A 16,871-nucleotide genomic window follows, 5' to 3' on the forward strand; every position below is an offset into this window, starting at 1 on the left:
AACAGTGACTTTTTTTGACGGGCAGTGTATTTTCCAATAGTAGTCGGACAACCTGGCGTTACAGCAGACGTGTCTTTATGCGTCTGTTTTCTTTCTCTCAGTGTCTCTCCTGCCGAGGTTCCCAGGAGTGTTTGTTGGTGATGACGTCACTCTGAACTGTAACGGAGGGGGTGAACCGATAAAATGGTTCATTAATGGAACACACACCAATTCACATCAGGATTCTTTGATGATTCTCACAGCAGTGACATCAAAAAACAACGGGAATTATGAATGTGAGCGGGCAGGATTAAAGAGCGACCAGTATAGACTCACTGTGGAAGGTATGAACAACATCCTAAATAACTCTAAACGTTCCCTCACGATCATCTGTTCCTCCTGCTGTTCCTCATCTCTCTCTCTCTCTCTCTCTCTCTCTCTCTCAGAGCTGGAGCCTCACGCTCAGCTCTCTCCATCTATAGGTGGCGCTGTGATGACCAAAGGTGATGGAAGAAACCTGGTGCTGCAGGTGGACGATGATCCGACTGGCTGGAAGTGTTTTGTGTTGCGGGGAAAGAGCGCCTTCACGCTAAGAACCACTGTTGATCAGATGAAGAAGAGGGCTGTTATATTTGCAGAATTGAAGAAAGCAAAAATAACAACTTTCTGGTGCAAGAACGGTACACGACGAAGCAATGCAGTGACACTGAAAATGACACGTGACTCCTTCCTCTTTTCCCTGTTGTATTTCAGATTACTTGTGTAGTTAAAGGGAAATACAAAAATACAAATTCTGTCATTATTTACTCTCTTTCATGTAGTTCCATGATTTGTAGATTATCTGTATCCATGCAATTAAATTCAATGGAGTCCAAAACAACACTGGATCCCACTGACTTTCCTAGAATTTTAGAAACTAGTTCCCATCAGTCTTACATGCTCTTGAACATGTTAAGCAAGTGATTATTTCACAATTATTAAATCTGAATGTAATAAGGTAAGGTAAGGTAACTTTATTGTCCCCAAGGGGAAATTCTGCTTGGGCACAGTGCAGAGTTGCTTCATAAAAATAAAAAAAATAAACATCACAAAAGACATCACAGATCACATCAACAAGAACCTGAGAAGCATCGACATGTTGTACTTAACAAGAAGAAAATGTAAACAGAAGAAAGAAGGACATTATTGACATCACAGTTCCATGGATTAAAGTGCAAGTGCTAAAGTGTTAGTTTGGTTGTTGCACATTACTCCATTGCACTAAAGTTTGTGTAAAGTGCATATGCTAAGGTGCTAGTATGTTTATTGCGTATTGCCCTATTGCTTTACATTGTTCAGCAGCTTAATGGAGGCTGGCACAAATGAAAATTTTAGGCGATTAGCTTTACATTTTGATACACGGAGTCTTGTTCCTGATGGCAGGGTTTCGTATTCAGGAAAGAAGGGATGTTAAGGGTCTGATATAATTTTCATTGCCTGTTTCATAATTCCTGATCATACAGGCTCTGTAAATGCTCATAGTCTCTCCTCCCTATAATTTTCATGGCTGTTTTGTGCATGTTGGTGTTGTGAACTTTTTCTTCTCAAGTGTAGAAAAGATAGAGTTGCAGACCAGGAGATTGTTGAGGTATAAGTTCTTTATTTCGTCGCTGTAGTCATCTCAATCAAGTCTGACTTTGTGAGTCAAACATTGTAATATATATACATTATAAGAGGGAGGGATTACATTGTGATGGTGGAAACTCGTATACCAGTTTAGGAACCTGTATTAAAAGAGAGAGGGAAAAACTTATTCAAACCCTGAGACTCCAGAACAGGAGTGACAGGACTCTCTCTTGCTAAGACAAAAGCTCGCGAGAGTCTCCAAGAGTTTCATTAACATGTTTCATTTAACTTACAATAGAAAGAAAACCCGTCTGACAGCTGTATATAGAGACACAGAATAAGACAGGAGTTTCGTGCTCCACAGCTGAATGCTAAATTCAAGTTACAGAACTTTCTCAGTTTATATATGAAACTAAATTAAACATTTGACAAAGTTGTATTCCTTCAATTCCCCCTTTGGGAGTTCTAAATAACTCCCACACTATAAACAAATTTAAACAATTAAAAATTCATTCTTGTAACTTGTGATAGTTACAGGCACATAATGCACTCTGTGTTTGCTTTTCTGTAATTGCATGCTGACACAGAAAACAAACATGCAATCAGGGTTTGTGAAGTTCTTACGGATAATAGTCTTTTCTGGTTGGAACTGTGATTTTCTCGTGAGAGGCGTGATTAATTTGTTGAATGAAGCACTTGATACTGTGGACGCATAGATAGTACGCTATTAGCGATAGTAGTGCCACGAGTCTCTGCGTTGTGTATTTTTTTCTTTTTCTTTTGTTTATCCTTTTGTGATAGTTGGCTTGGAAGTGGGTCAAGTTGTTTCTTGAGGTTTTCTTGTGGCTTCATACGCAGATGACGAGGTCAGTGCGTATGGGTCTCGGGAAGTCATCAGTGGTATCTGCACAGAGTAAGAAAGAAAACAAAAGACAGGAGAGCAGTATTTGTTCTAGGGTTGTACTTTTCTGAGTCTGCTCGACAGTAGAGCAGTATTGGTTCAAACACTAGGGTGGTAAATTTTCCGAGTCTGCTATTGTTGTTCCATCTTTCCCTATTTCTTAAACCTTTGACACCTAAGGAACAGTGAGGTAAGGATGGACTAGGATAGGGCCTATGAGGGAATCTTCACCGAAGGGTTGGCCCCGACGCCTGTTGCAATCGGTTCTTCCCTCGGCTCCTCACTGGTTCGTGTCCTATCCTATCCCTGTTGGAGCAGGAACAACCTTACAGTGTGACACACGAGTCCAGGTTTTCCTTCCCTGACACAATACTGCAGCTGCTGTAATCAACATCACTTGATGTGGCCCATGTCACTTTGGTTCTAATGGAGGAAACGTCTTTGTACAGATCAATTATTGATTCAGGAGGCATAATTGTCTTCTGTGCTGCACTACCTGAACACACTTGTAAAGTTGCATAGAAACAAGCCTGTTTAGCTGCCATATCAGCAAGAGCATTACCTTTAGCTTCCATAGTATTAGTTGTGAGATGTGCTTTCACTTTGATCACTGCTAATTTTTTTGGAAGTTTCATGGAAAACATTAGATCATTCACTAATTCAGCATGCTTAATGGGGGATCCCGGAGAAGTTAGAAACTGCCTGGTTTGTCAAATTACACCAGAATCATGAATTACCCCAAAAGCATATCTGGAATCTGTGTAGATATTAGCAACTGATCCTGAAGCTAGCGTGCATGCTCTTGTTAGGGCTACTAGTTCTGCAGCTTGAGCTGAAAAATGATCTGGAAGACGTCCTGAAGCTAACACTTCCGTGGTGGACGTTACTGCATAACCTGCTCGTCTGTTACCTTTTTATTTTACTTCACTCATAGGTGTATATGTAAGTGTAACACAATCGTGAGTAATTTTTCCTTCATCCTCTAACAAAACTTCAGTCATAGCAGACATCATACATGAGGACGGATTTGTGACAGGTGCACGCTGTAAGACAATGTTCGGAGTTGTGAGAGTTGCTAACCAATTTCCCCAATGGGAGGAGGTGACAGAAGTTTCTTTTGTTTCATTCATCAGTGTGGACACTGCATGAAGGCATTTTACATTTACAGTCTGACCTAACATCATTACTAATGAAGGGCCTGTGCTGTAGCATAACTGTTACGAATTTGCGTGGAAGCAAAGGCAGTAGGCGGATCTAAATGCAGCAGTAGACTTTAATTACAGATACAGACAAGATACTCGTGGTACGCACATTAAAACATACATTCAATAACTGACCACGAACAAAAGAGCAGACAGGATTTAAATACACAGACGGGATGAGGGAACAAGACACAGCTGGGGCAAATCAGAACACCGAGCGGGACCATACAACCTAACAAGACAACACACCTGAAACAAGGGACCTAATAATGACATGACTAGGATAACAGACTACAATAAACAAGGCACAAACTGAATAAAAGACCAAAGACAGAGAAACCACAAACCAGAAACATGACAAAATGAATAAACACCGTAACATTATCCCCCCCTTCCATAAGGCGCGACCCCGCGCCGAATGAACATCAAATAGGGGCGGGAGGGTGGGCGCCCTGGAGGCTGACGAGGGCGTGGCTTGCCCGGAACAGGAAGCCTCCAGGGCGGAGCAGGACGTGACGGCGGCCAGGGCGGAGCAGGATGAGGCGAAGGCCAGGGCGGAGCAGGACGAGGCGAAGGCCAGGGCGGAGCATGGCGTGGCAAAGGCCAGGGTGGAGCATGGCGTGGCAAAGGCCAGGGTGGAGCATGGCGTGGCAAAGGCCAGGGTGGAGCATGGCGTGGCAAAGGCCAGGGTGGAGCATGGCGTGGCAAAGGCCAGGGTGGAGCATGGCGTGGCAAAGGCCAGGGCGGAGCACGATGAGATGGTGGCCAGGTCGGAGCAGACTCAGACGAGGATGAGGACCATGTCAACGTCGTCTCCATGGCCCTCACGGAGTACCTTCTGCCCCCCCCCAAAAAATACTTGGGGAAATCCTCGGGAGGAACCTCCAGGTGGTAGATGGGTTCCGGGCAGGCCTCCCGGAGCTTGAAGGGCGCAGGCAGGACGAGGCGCAGAGGCGGGGCCGGCAGGGCGAGGCGCAGAGGCGGGGCCGGCAGGGCGAGGCGCAGAGGCGGGGCCGGCAGGGCGAGGCGCAGAGGCGGGGCCGGCAGGGCGAGGCGCAGAGGCGGGGCCGGCAGGGCGAGGCGCAGAGGCGGGGCCGGCAGGGCGAGGAGTCTGGGAACGCCCTCCGTAGCCTGGCGAAGCAAACGAGTCCTCCTCCTCCTTCTGCGACGACGCTTCACTGGGCTTGATTCACTACTGGACGTACTTGACTCGCTTGACTCGGCAGACTCGCTTGACTCGGCTGACTTGGCACTTGATTCACTTGACTTGGCACTTGATTCACTTGACTTGGCACTTGATTCACTTGACTTGGCACTTGATTCACTTGACTTGGCACTTGATTCACTTGACTTGGCACTTGATTCACTTGACTTGGCACTTGATTCACTTGACTTGGCACTTGATTCACTTGACTTGGCACTTGATTCACTTGACTCGGCACTTGATTCACTTGACTCGGCACTTGATTCACTTGACTCGGCACTTGATTCACTTGACTCGGCACTTGATTCACTTGACTCGGCACTTGATTCACTTGACTCGGCACTTGACTCACTTGACTCGGCACTTGACTCACTTGACTCGGCACTTGACTCACTTGACTCGGAACTTGACTCACTTGACTCGGCACTTGACTCACTTGACTCGGAACTTGACTCACTTGACTCGGAACTTGACTCACTTGACTCGGAACTTGACTCACTTGACTCGGAACTTGACTCGGAACTTGACTCACTTGACTCCGAACTTGACTCACTTGACTCGGAACTTGACTCACTTGACTCGGAACTTGACTCACTTGACTCGGAACTTGACTCACTTGACTCGGAACTTGACTCACTTGACTCGGAACTTGACTCAGAACTTGACTCACTTGACTCGGAACTTGACTCGGAACTTGACTCGGAACTTGATTCACTTGACTCGGAACTTGACTCGGAACTTGATTCACTTGACCCGGCGGCGCTTGACTCACTTGACTCGGCGGCGCTTGACTCACTTGACTCGGCGGCACTTGACTCGGTGGCAATTGACTCGCTTGACTCGGGAAGCGCGGTCTCACTTGACTCGGCGGCACTTGACTCACTTGACTCGGGTTCGTCGAGGCTGAAGCGACGTGCGGGTTCGGAAGACAGAAGCTCAGCCTCAGGCATGTCGATCTCGGCAGGAAGAAGCTCAGGCATGTCGGTCTCGGCAGGAAGAAGCTCAGGCATGTCGTGGAAAGCGGGCCTGACTCGGTTCACGTGAAGCGCAGGCTCGTGGAGCGTGGTCTCGGCTGAGCAGCTGAAGTGAAGCGCGGGCGCTACCGGGCTGACGTTAAGCGCAGGCTCTCGCAGCTTCTCCTCCACGCCCACAGTAAACGGGGAACCGCTCCACAACAGGGCCAGGTCAACGTACCATTCTAAAGATCCGTGAAGACCAGGTTCGGGCATCAGAGACCGGAGTGGTTCCGATAATCCTCCGCGGAAGAAGATCTTCAAGCCGTGGGTGTTCATTTGCGCGAGATATGCCAGCTCGGGGAATTCTGCGACATAATCCTCGATGGCGCGATTCTCCTGGCGAAGACGGAGGATCTGGACATCAGGACTCCAGGTAGGCATGGCTGCTAGATCCTAGGGGGTCAGTTATTCTGTTACGAATTTGCGTGGAAGCAAAGGCAGTAGGCGGATCTAAATGCAGCAGTAGACTTTAATTACAGATACATACAAGATACTCGTGGTACGCACATTAAAACATACATTTAATAACTGACCACGAACAAAAGAGCAGACAGGATTTAAATACACAGACGGGATGAGGGAACAAGACACAGCTGGGGCAAATCAGAACACCGAGCGGGACCATACAACCTAACAAGACAACACACCTGAAACAAGGGACCTAATAATGACATGACTAGGATAACAGACTACAATAAACAAGGCACAAACTGAATAAAAGACCAAAGACAGAGAAACCACAAACCAGAAACATGACAAAATGAATAAACACCGTAACAATAACATTTAAGGCTGTGAGTCTACTTAACTTGATGTTCCCCAAAGGAAGGGTGAGACAGTCACTTTCCTTTTGTTCTATTAAACAAAAATAAGTCTTTCATCTTTGTTGGAAGTTACTGGGGAAATTAAGCACTCACAGCCCAAATGGTTAACACATCAACAAGCTGCCCAACGAGTTTAATGACAAGGGGACGGGCTGCTTCAGAGTAGCAAGCAGACTGAGTAGGAGCTGAGTAACATTGTTAACTTGTTTAAAGTTCTTTTTGTTTTTCCTACACTCCTTTCCCCAATGTCGATTGTTTACCACAGTAATAACAACTGCTGCCCTCTCTCTTAGGACATTTGCGTTTCTGTTGATTCTCTGTGTTGACCTTAAAGGATGCTGCTGCAATTTTTACTCGTGCCTTGACATCAGAATCTCTTTCCCAAGTAGCTAACCTCTCCAAGTTGTTTTGTATGGTTCTAGTGGACCATGTTAAGTCTAAGAAAGGCAATGCTTTTCTATGTTCTGACAAAAGACCATCACACCATGTGCGAACTAGGGGACCATTATCTTCTAGCACCTTCTCTGAAGTGTCAGCTATACCAGTGAATGCTGCTGCTGACTGGCAAAATCTCTGAGTGTACTCACTAACAGTTTCACCCTTCTTCTGTAAACAACTAGTGATCTTCGACCAGTCAATTTTGGGTCCAACAATGTTCTTCAACGCTTTCAGAACTCCCTCTCTCAATTCATCTTTTCTGGCATGTTGTAGTTCAGAAGTAACAGCAGACTCAAAACTGTTGAATTCAGATTCAGTTAGAATTTGTGACATCAGCTGTGTGACTTCTGCCAACGACATGTCGTAAAGACGCATTTTACTGATCAATGCCCTTCTAAATTCAGAAAGATCTGTGCGTACTGAAGGTAAGCTTTGGGATAGTCTTTCTATGTCTCTAGGTCCGAGTGCTTTGGCAACAGTTTGGTTTTGGACAACAAAAGAGTTGGGAGGAACACTTTCAGTTCTCTCAATTTCCTGAGATCTTCTTGCGACACATACCTTTACTGAATCTACAGGCTTATCAGTTACTGATGGGATGTCTACATCTGTTTCAAAGAATGCTTGTAAGTCAGGATAAGTTTCATCTGACTGTTGGTCTTCTGAGTCACATTTGGTTGAGGCCTTGTTATGGCTCACCTTTGTCTTGAAACACGACACTTGAGTCTGCAATTGTTTGTTTTGTTTATTTAACTTATCAATACACCTAGTTTGCTCTTGTGCAATGGATAAGCTATATTCTCTATGGCAACAGATTATGCCTTTCATGTTTTTCTTTCTGATACATGCACCTAACACCTTCTTGCATTCTTCAATAGACCAAACTTTGTCTGGATCAATACCAAATTTCTTTGTCAAATCCAATCTAACTGACTCAGTCACTATGGAATCCATTTTCTCTCCTAACAATGACTTGAACTCACTGTCTGTCCATAAAGGGCTAGCTAGTCCATTTTTCTCAGTTGATGGAACTAGCCTAGCATTTCTTCTAACCATTTTGTGGATTTCTTTTGTTACCACACAATCAAAAAATAAACTTCTCTGATCAACAGAGGGTATACTTGTTAACAGATCAAATCTTGTTAAACTTCCTTGTTACCAACACATCACAAACTATTAGCATGTTACGCTAATCTTCCCTAAAAGAAAAATGCAAAGGATCTTTCACCTTCTTAACCTTTAGAGGATAAAACAAACAAAAACACTAAATCTTCTCTGATCAAAAGAGGCTACACTCGATAACACAGTTAACCTTCCTTGCCCAGAGCAAAGGGTAACACACAAAATATTAGCAATTTATACTAAAATCTTCCCTGCCTGAAAAAAACTTTTTCCACTTCCCTGGCAAAGCAGAGGATAAAACAATATTAACATGTACGTTAAAGGGGGGGGGTGAAATGCTCAGTTTCACTCAATCTCATGTTAATCTTGAGTACCTATTGAGTAGTATTGCATCCTTCATATCTCCAAAAAGTCTTTAGTTTTATTATATTCATAAAAGAAAGATAGGCTGTACCGAGTCTTTCCGGAAAAACCCGAGCGGGTGGAGGCGTACCGTGTGGGCGGAGCTAAATAATCACGACACGAGCGCGCGAAGCTTTTGCGTTGAGAGCGTCTGGAAGCTGTGAGTGACATCCGAAAATAAACCATGGCTAACAATCAGATTCAGCCATACATTTTTGATCCAGAATCAGATCCCGAGGCTGAGATTGAAGATGACCAGCAGCAGCAGCAACGACTACAGCAGGACGTCTCTATGTTGTGTGTAGGCCTACTGGAACGGTATAACTTATAACTTATAACTTAAACAATATAAGGGCTCGTTCATACAGAACGCGTTTCTGCTCACAAAAACGTGAGATGGGCAGTGAAATGGGTGAAAAACATAAGGTCTCGAGCGTTTTTTTTAAAATAGAAATGATTTGAACTTGAGCGCAGTGTTTTTAGAACACCATGTCATGCGCGAGTTTTACAACATTTGTGTGTTGTGTAATTTATTATAATTATAAAGACGAACATCCAGCCACAGCGCCGAAGCCAAACACAGGCGCCATTGTGAGCTGTGTGAACTGTGTGACTGTGAGTCTGACTGATACAGTTCAGTAATATCCTGAAAGTCCATGAACGTCCAGGAGTTATATGAGCAAGAGACAGAATCAATAAATGAATATAATGAATTTAATAAAGAAGAGTACGTATATGGTTACTAACGTTACAAGGAATAAAATGTATTTACAACAAAATACAACGACAATGAAAGAGAATGCATAAATAAAGAGAGAGAGAGAGAGAGAGAGAGAGAGAGAGAGAGAGAGAGAGAGAGAGAGAGAGAGAGAATGAGAGAGAGAGAGAGAAAGAGTCTGGAAGAATCAGTGGCAAATTACAGACCTTAAAACCTTTGAGAGAGAAAACGGAAAAACCAATCTTAATACTCTGAAAGCTCGATACGAATATATACTTGCACAGTTGCTCGTTGTGAGGCATGTGGATGTGTTCCGTGGGAGGGTCACGTGGCCTGCGGATGGGTCCGGAGCGCGCACATTCAAACGAAGGTTTAACGGTCTCGGACGTAAATGACCACAGAAACAATTCAGGCTAAGTTCACTTACTCGTCTGAGGAAATGAAAAAAGTAGAAAGGAAAAATAAAACTTAAACAAACAAAGGTTTGCAAAGGTGCTCTAACGATTTGTGCTGCCTTGTCGAAAATGTCTCCTAAGAAACATAAGTGTTCTGTTGTGGGATGTAATAATGTACATTGTAGTTTTCACTTACTTCCGACATCAGAGCCACTGAAAACGCAGTGGATGGATTTTATTTATGAAAGGAAAGGCACCACTTAAACTTCCAAAATAAGTTTATATTTGCGCGTATCATTTTCTAACAGACTGTTTTGTGAACGAGGGTCAATTCAAAGCAGGTCTTACTTCAAAGTTAATCCTCAAGTGTGGATCGTTGCCTACTGTTCGCGATCCAACGTCACCTTCAGTAGAAGTAAGTGTATTTTATGATTTTTGAGCAAATAGTCATTTCAGTCGATGTCAGCCAACTCAACAACAAATGCGTCTAAAGTTGTTGTCGTCGTAGGATGTCTGTGTAATAATTTAAACCTTGTTTGTATAGTGTGTAACCACACGTTTATAAATATTTTTGTAAAGATATTGTATTAAAAACTGTGCATGTTTTCTGTAAAGAAAAGACATCAAAATTGCTGTTTCATCCGTCTTGTAACCTTCCATACAACAAATAGCGTCTAACAGTTTTATGTCACGTATTATTTTTTGCAACAATTAACGTTACAAATGTAAATAAATTAATACCTGTTCTATCTCCCTGCAGCATATATTTTCTTGTTCTGTAGCCATCTTCTCACATTTGCCACAAATGCACCTGTACAACAAATAATGTAAACATGACGCAACAGGTCCCTCCCATAAATGTAATTATGTTTGTACGTAGCAAACGTTATCACAGTATTTGTGTTTGTAGTTTCAAAAAATTGCTTAGGTGTGTGTCTGTGTGTGTGTTGCACATCCATAATTGCAAAGGGGACACGATTACAACTCTATAAGTACATACATGTATCAAATAACCATTCCGAGACGTCCTGGTCCATTCTCATTTGTGTTTCTTCTGCCGGAGTCTCTTCATCATCTGGGTCTGATTCCAGTTCAAACATGTACGGCTGGCTGAATGCCATACAAAACAGCGGGTCTCGTCTCTCACTCTCAGCCATTCTGCTTCTACCGACTGTTTATTGCAATAGGTATGCAAGTTACGCCCTGATCCAAAGGCAGGGCGGAGATATGCAGGTATTTTATATTTAAGGTGGTACACACCAAAACAGCTCTTTTTAAAGGTGGGGTATGCGATTTGGAAACCGACCGGCAGATTTTGAAAATACACAATTCAAATGGTCCTACCTTCTTTCCTCCAACGCTTGCTTTGACTCCACCCATTCGGGGAACATGGACGTGCAATCATGCACGAGCGAAAACTCAGATGCTCGAGAGATTGTAATGACGATTTACTACTAATCATGGAACTGGCTTTACTGACGAGATGCGCATGCGTCACGGGCTAGGGGGTCATTGCGCGCTGGGGGAGGGGGGTGTGGTGCGACCGTTTGATTGACGAACTTACTGTCCAATGATTCCAGGTGGTCTTGGAAATGATTGGCTGGAGTTTTTCGAGTCCTGCCCGTTCCACAGATGATTAAATTGCTTAATTTTCATTTCTGTTCTAACTCAGTGGGTTAGGAATAGGATTTCAAGTTATTTTGAAAAAATGGACAAAAAAGAGAATCAAATACCCCAACTTTAAAACAGGCCCCAAAAATGACATTTTCAAATGGTTATAATAAATTAATTGTGGGGTATTTTGTGCTGAAACTTCACAAATACATTCTGGGGACACCCGAGACCAATTTTACATCTTGTAAAAAGGGGCATAATAGGTGCCCTTTAAAGAAACTGAAGTCCACACCTCTGTGGGGAGCCCTGGCCAATGACATTCAACTAAACTTTGGCGGGCAGAATTTCTTTTGTCTTGTCAGGACGGTCATTTAGATGTTTTATGGCCGTGGCCGAATTCGGTCAGAATCATTCCAAAATATGGTACAGCATAGTAAAATACATTTTACGGTATGTTCATATACATATATGGCTTGGTCAGCCCTAGGAAATGTAAGGAGGATTATATTGCAAAGTTACATTAAAAAGCATAATTAAAAACCCTTGTAGTTTGTTTAGAACTACTATATACTCATAGATCCCTCCATAGGACCTGGGCAATCGGACGAACATAACAACATATCAAATATATCTCAGTAAAGTCTACTAAATGAGGAAATTAGTGAAAGTCCTTGGATATGTGTGTGTGCTTGGGTGCGTAATGTGTGTGTGCGTTCCGAAGAGTTCCGAAGAAAGTATTTCTGGCTGGCCGGCCTGGCTCTGAGGAGTTAGCAATCTCTTTTGAGGCCTGACCCCCGGCTGTGTGTGTGTGTGTGTGTGTGTGTGTGTGTGTGTGTGTGTGTGTGTGTGTGTGTGTGTGTGTGTGTGTGTGTGTGTGTGTGTGTGTGTGTGTGTGTGTGTGTGTGTGTGTGTGTGTGCGTGCGCGCGTGTGTGTGTGTGTGTGTGTGTGTGTGTGTGTGTGTGTGTGTGTGTGTGTGTGTGTGTGCGTGTGTGTGTAGAATAGGATTATTCAGCCATCAGAAAACTCACCATTAAAAGACGGAAGTGGACGTCATCATCGGATTCGATGGACAGCTACAAGCAAGTGTGTGTGTGTGTGTGTGTTGTAACAAGTTCCTTCTTGATGGAAAGGGGGAGGCTTGTTTTAACTCAGTTCGCTATGAAAGTGTCAATGAACACCATTAGGAACAGACTCTGTGGTGCCCGGGCTGAGTTACGGACCAGAGTCAGAGAGGTTAGAAGCATTCTTACATGTATAAGTGAATGAGTCTTCCTGACACAGTCCAGATACGCTACATCAGGGTTTATAGCTCTATACTCCTACGGTATGGCAACTATTTACTCATTTGCATCACAAAGACAAAGTTGATCATGATAGATTAAATTCCCAAAATTCCAAGATTCATTTTTTCCAGTGCTGATATTTCCTGTTGTTTATGTCAGTAACACTATGCTTTGCTGTTTGGTTGCATGAGGGTCTCTTATAGAGAGCATTAAATTGGACAGAAAATGTAATACACCTGTCAGGGCAACATGATGTCATCAGTATATGAATTCAAAGCCATCTTGAATATGATGGGATCTTTAAATGAAGCATCAGCAGTGATGATGGATGTCTGACTTGTGTGTCTGTGTGTCTCAGAGCTCAGGGTGATGTTGGAGCCTCCAGCCGTTCCTGCACTGATGGGGGAGAGTGTGGCTCTCAGGTGTGCAGTCTGGGGGGGGAAAGCGGAAACTGCCATCTTCTATAAGGATAAGTTGTTAATCGCAAACATAACGAAAGACACATATATCATCACCAACGCCACACAAGATCATACCGGACAGTACAGATGTCACGCCACCTACAGGTACAGCCACATCAGTGCAGAAGCTGCCTTGCAGGAAGGAGATTCTGAAGCCCAGGAGTTAAACGTTATAGGTAAACATTACACTGCCTCACCTCACCCCTTCATTTATACACAACCACTACTAGTACTAATACTAGAAAGTATTTTTTGGACATGGTACATGGCATTACTTAATACTGTATATGTAAGAGTGCCATGTGTTACTACACTGTAAAAAATTTCTAACCTCCCCAACTCAAAATTTTCTAGTGACTGGTCACATCTAAATTTTTCAGTTGGCCCAAGTGAAATTCTGCAAATCTAATTTTATCTATTTGCAGAATTTCACTTGGGCCACAGTGTTTATAATAATAATAATAATAATAATAATAAAAAGAAGGATTACATTAATAATAATAACAACAATAATAATACTAATATAAATAAAGAATATATTTAAAGGGACAATGTGTAGTTTTTAGGTATTTTATTATCTAAAATCAATATTTTTATTCATAAATATGTCAATGGTGTACAAATACCTCTGCCAATTATCTTACTTATCCTCGTAAACGAAGAATTTATTATCTTTATATACATGTGACGGGTAGGTCCACAGAGGCTTCCATGTCGTTCCGCCATCTTGAAAAACTATAATAGCAGAGAGAGTCAAAAAGTACTAGGCCAACGCGTTTTCGTTCAGAGCCAGCGTCACGTGACTGAAAGCAGCAGAAACGGAGGAGCAGAGCAGTGAGAGACGCTTGTCACTGCTCCCGCAAGTCAGTCAGTAATTCATACTGTAACATTCGTTTGTTCGTTGTGTCAAGTTGCAGTTTGTTTGAAATAACAAACCTGTTCATCCGAAGGAAAACTCGATTAAGTGCTGTTAGAAGACATCCTGTCATAGCTTTTTGGTACATAGCAGCTACCGTAGATGCAACACGCATTTGAAAAAGCGAGGCACTGGAGAGCACAATTCGTTTGAATGCAAAATACAATTTCACCGCTAGATGGGAGAAATTCCTACACAATGTCCCTTTAAAGGGTTAGTTCACCCAAAAATGTAAATTATGTCATTAATGACTCACCCTCATGTCGCTCCAAGCCCGTAAGACCTCCGTTCATCTTCAGAACACAGTTTAAGATATTTTAGATTTAGTCCGAGAGCTTTCTGTCCCTCCATTGAAAATGTATGTACGGTATACTGTCCTTGTCCAGAAAGGAAATAAAGACATCATCAAAGTAGTCCATGTGACATCAGTGGGTTAGTTAGAATGTTTTGAAGCATCGGAAATACATTTTGGTCCAAAAATAACAAAAACTACGACTTTATTCAGCATTGTATTGTCTTCCGGTTCTGTTGTGGATCCGCGTTTAGTGACGCTGCTGACGTAAGACGAGCTGACGTGTGTCTGGTGCGCCCGAGCTTCGTTTACAGTCTGAGGGAGACGCACGCTGGAAACAAAACAATCTTCACAAAGATGTCTAAGGATTTCCACACAGAGGAAGACTTGCATTTTTTTTTAACCAGCCATATTTATTTGAACCCGAATACACGGACGAACCAGATACACGTCAGCAGCGTCTTACGTCATCAGCGTCACTGCGGACTCGTGAACGCCGATCCCAAACAGATACGGAAGAGAATGCAATGCTGAATAAAGTCGTAGTTTTTGTTATTTTTGGAACAAAATGTATTTCCGATGCTTCAAAACATTCTAACTAACCCACTGATGTCACATGGACTACTTTGATGATGTCTTTATTGCCTTTCTGGACAAGGACAATATACCGTACATAGATTTTCAATGGAGGGACAGAAAACTCTTGGACTAAATCTAAAATATCTTAAACTGTGTTCTGAAGATGAACGGAGGCCTTACGGGCTTGGAACGACATGAGGGTGAGTCATTAATGACATCATTTTCATTTTTGGGTGAACTAACCCTTTAAGCAATATTTATATATAATAATCCTTTACACTAAATTTGTAGTACAAATGAGATATGTACAAATGAGTATATCAGTTATATATAAATTGTTATAAAACATTACTAGTAATAATAATTGTAATGGCAAAAGCAAGCATACCGCTTCACATGTAGCCTAATAGTCCGATTCATGAACAAATGACTCTTATGAGTCAATTATTTAAGTGAATCAGTCAGAAGGACTCACTCGTTATCTGTTCGAATTAGTCTAACAAATTACTCACTGAATCTGTCAGAGCGGTTACATTTATACATTTGTCAGATGCTTTTATCCTTATCAGGATACGCATTCACTGGGAATTTAACCCATGACCTTAGCTAACGATAAGTACATATCCTACCAACTGAGTTTCAGGAACAACCACTGAATCAATTATTTTGTAAGTCATATTTGTGTGTGGTACAGATGGGCCTCCTGCTACTACAGTGTATTCAACGTCTCCTGAGAGTCTGGAGTGTTTCTGCAGAGACTGTCCTGACGACTGCACGTCCTACTACTGGTATCACACACTTCTTAGTGACTCATTTGTACGCCGAAGACTACCTGAAAATACAGACATTATAACCATAAAGGAAGGAGGACTGTTCAACTGCCGGATAGAGTGTGGGAAAGGTTTCTCCCGTTTCAGCAAAGTTTACAGCTATGAAGGTACCTAAACACACACACACACACACACACACACACACACACACACACACACACACACACACACACACACTACTTAGACTTCATGTGTTATTTTAGTATAATTCATATTCAGTTATAGTTTTTATTAATATTTTGAATTAGATTTGTTTTATATTTTCATTTCATTTGAAAAGTTTTAGTAATTTTGTTTTGTGGGGTTTTTTTTAGGTTTTTTACTTTTTTTTAGTCATTTTAGTGCTTCAACTGAAACTTAATGAAAATTTGAAATGTTGCTTTGGCATAATTGGCAACTAATTGAAATAAAATAAGTTACATCTCAGCTACTTCATTCCAGCTTAATTTCAGGTTTTAGTTTAACGATAATAACCTGCCAAAAAACAACAACATTTGTTATTATAAGCTGAGAGACGAAACAAGTCTAATTTATTTTCTGTAGTAATCAACAGCAGAAACGGTTCTCAAAGTATCGGCTACACCCAGTTTCAGGGCAAAAAACACATGCACACAGAACTATATGAACACCCATTTTCCATGCATTTTAATGTTGACTTTACTCATAATGCACTACAGTCACTTTCAATTCTTACTTCACCATTTCTTATTTTCAGCATTAAAAAATGTATCCTCCTTCTTTCCTGTAGCACAATCAGAGTCAGAGTCTGTAAATGTGCTGTCCATCATGATGACTGTGATTCTGACGGTTCTCGGGGTGTTGATCGTGATGCTGATCGTGCTGATGATGCTGAAGTGCAGAAAATGTGGAGGCAGTTATCAGGTGACTGACAGGAGGACAGGTGGAGATCAAATCCAACTCAACAGTTTACCACATTCTGGCCGAGAGCAAGGACAAGGCTGAGGTGGGTTACGAGGCAGGAGGAGGCGGTGTACCACACAATGGGACCTGGAGAATAATGATGGGTCGGTCATGAACGGTCATTTTGAACGAATCTTTAAAATGACTCAGGAACATTATTTGTTCATTTTG

At 42.4% G+C, this 16,871-nt stretch overlaps 2 protein-coding genes across 2 annotated transcripts in view; both read left to right on the top strand.

Moving 5' to 3' along the window:
- Positions 1-16,871, top strand: part of LOC143727017 (uncharacterized) — a 122,339-nt gene that overhangs the window by 46,962 nt on the left and 58,506 nt on the right. The window lies entirely within an intron of this gene.
- On the top strand, positions 473-16,845 carry LOC143714445 (uncharacterized). Its single transcript, XM_077205652.1, has 4 exons — positions 473-659; positions 13,060-13,338; positions 15,644-15,886; positions 16,528-16,845. The coding sequence occupies exons 1-4, from the start codon at positions 473-475 to the stop codon at positions 16,740-16,742; spliced, it is 924 nt and encodes a 307-aa protein (XP_077061767.1). The 3' UTR covers positions 16,743-16,845.

Source organism: Siphateles boraxobius, unplaced genomic scaffold (assembly GCF_051911475.1).
Source record: "Siphateles boraxobius isolate OS27281-9 unplaced genomic scaffold, OSU_SipBor_1 12, whole genome shotgun sequence".
NCBI classification, from domain to species: domain Eukaryota; kingdom Metazoa; phylum Chordata; class Actinopteri; order Cypriniformes; family Leuciscidae; genus Siphateles; species Siphateles boraxobius.

Bases quoted from the DNA above. Each gene is read 5' to 3' on its own strand.
- LOC143714445 (XM_077205652.1), top strand. From the start codon at position 473: ATGACCAAAGGTGATGGAAGAAACCTGGTGCTGCAGGTGGACGATGAT. The intron at 660-13,059 runs GTACACGACGAA...TGTGTGTCTCAG, and splicing joins AACTTTCTGGTGCAAGAACG to AGCTCAGGGTGATGTTGGAG. The intron at 15,887-16,527 runs GTACCTAAACAC...TCTTTCCTGTAG, and splicing joins CAAAGTTTACAGCTATGAAG to CACAATCAGAGTCAGAGTCT.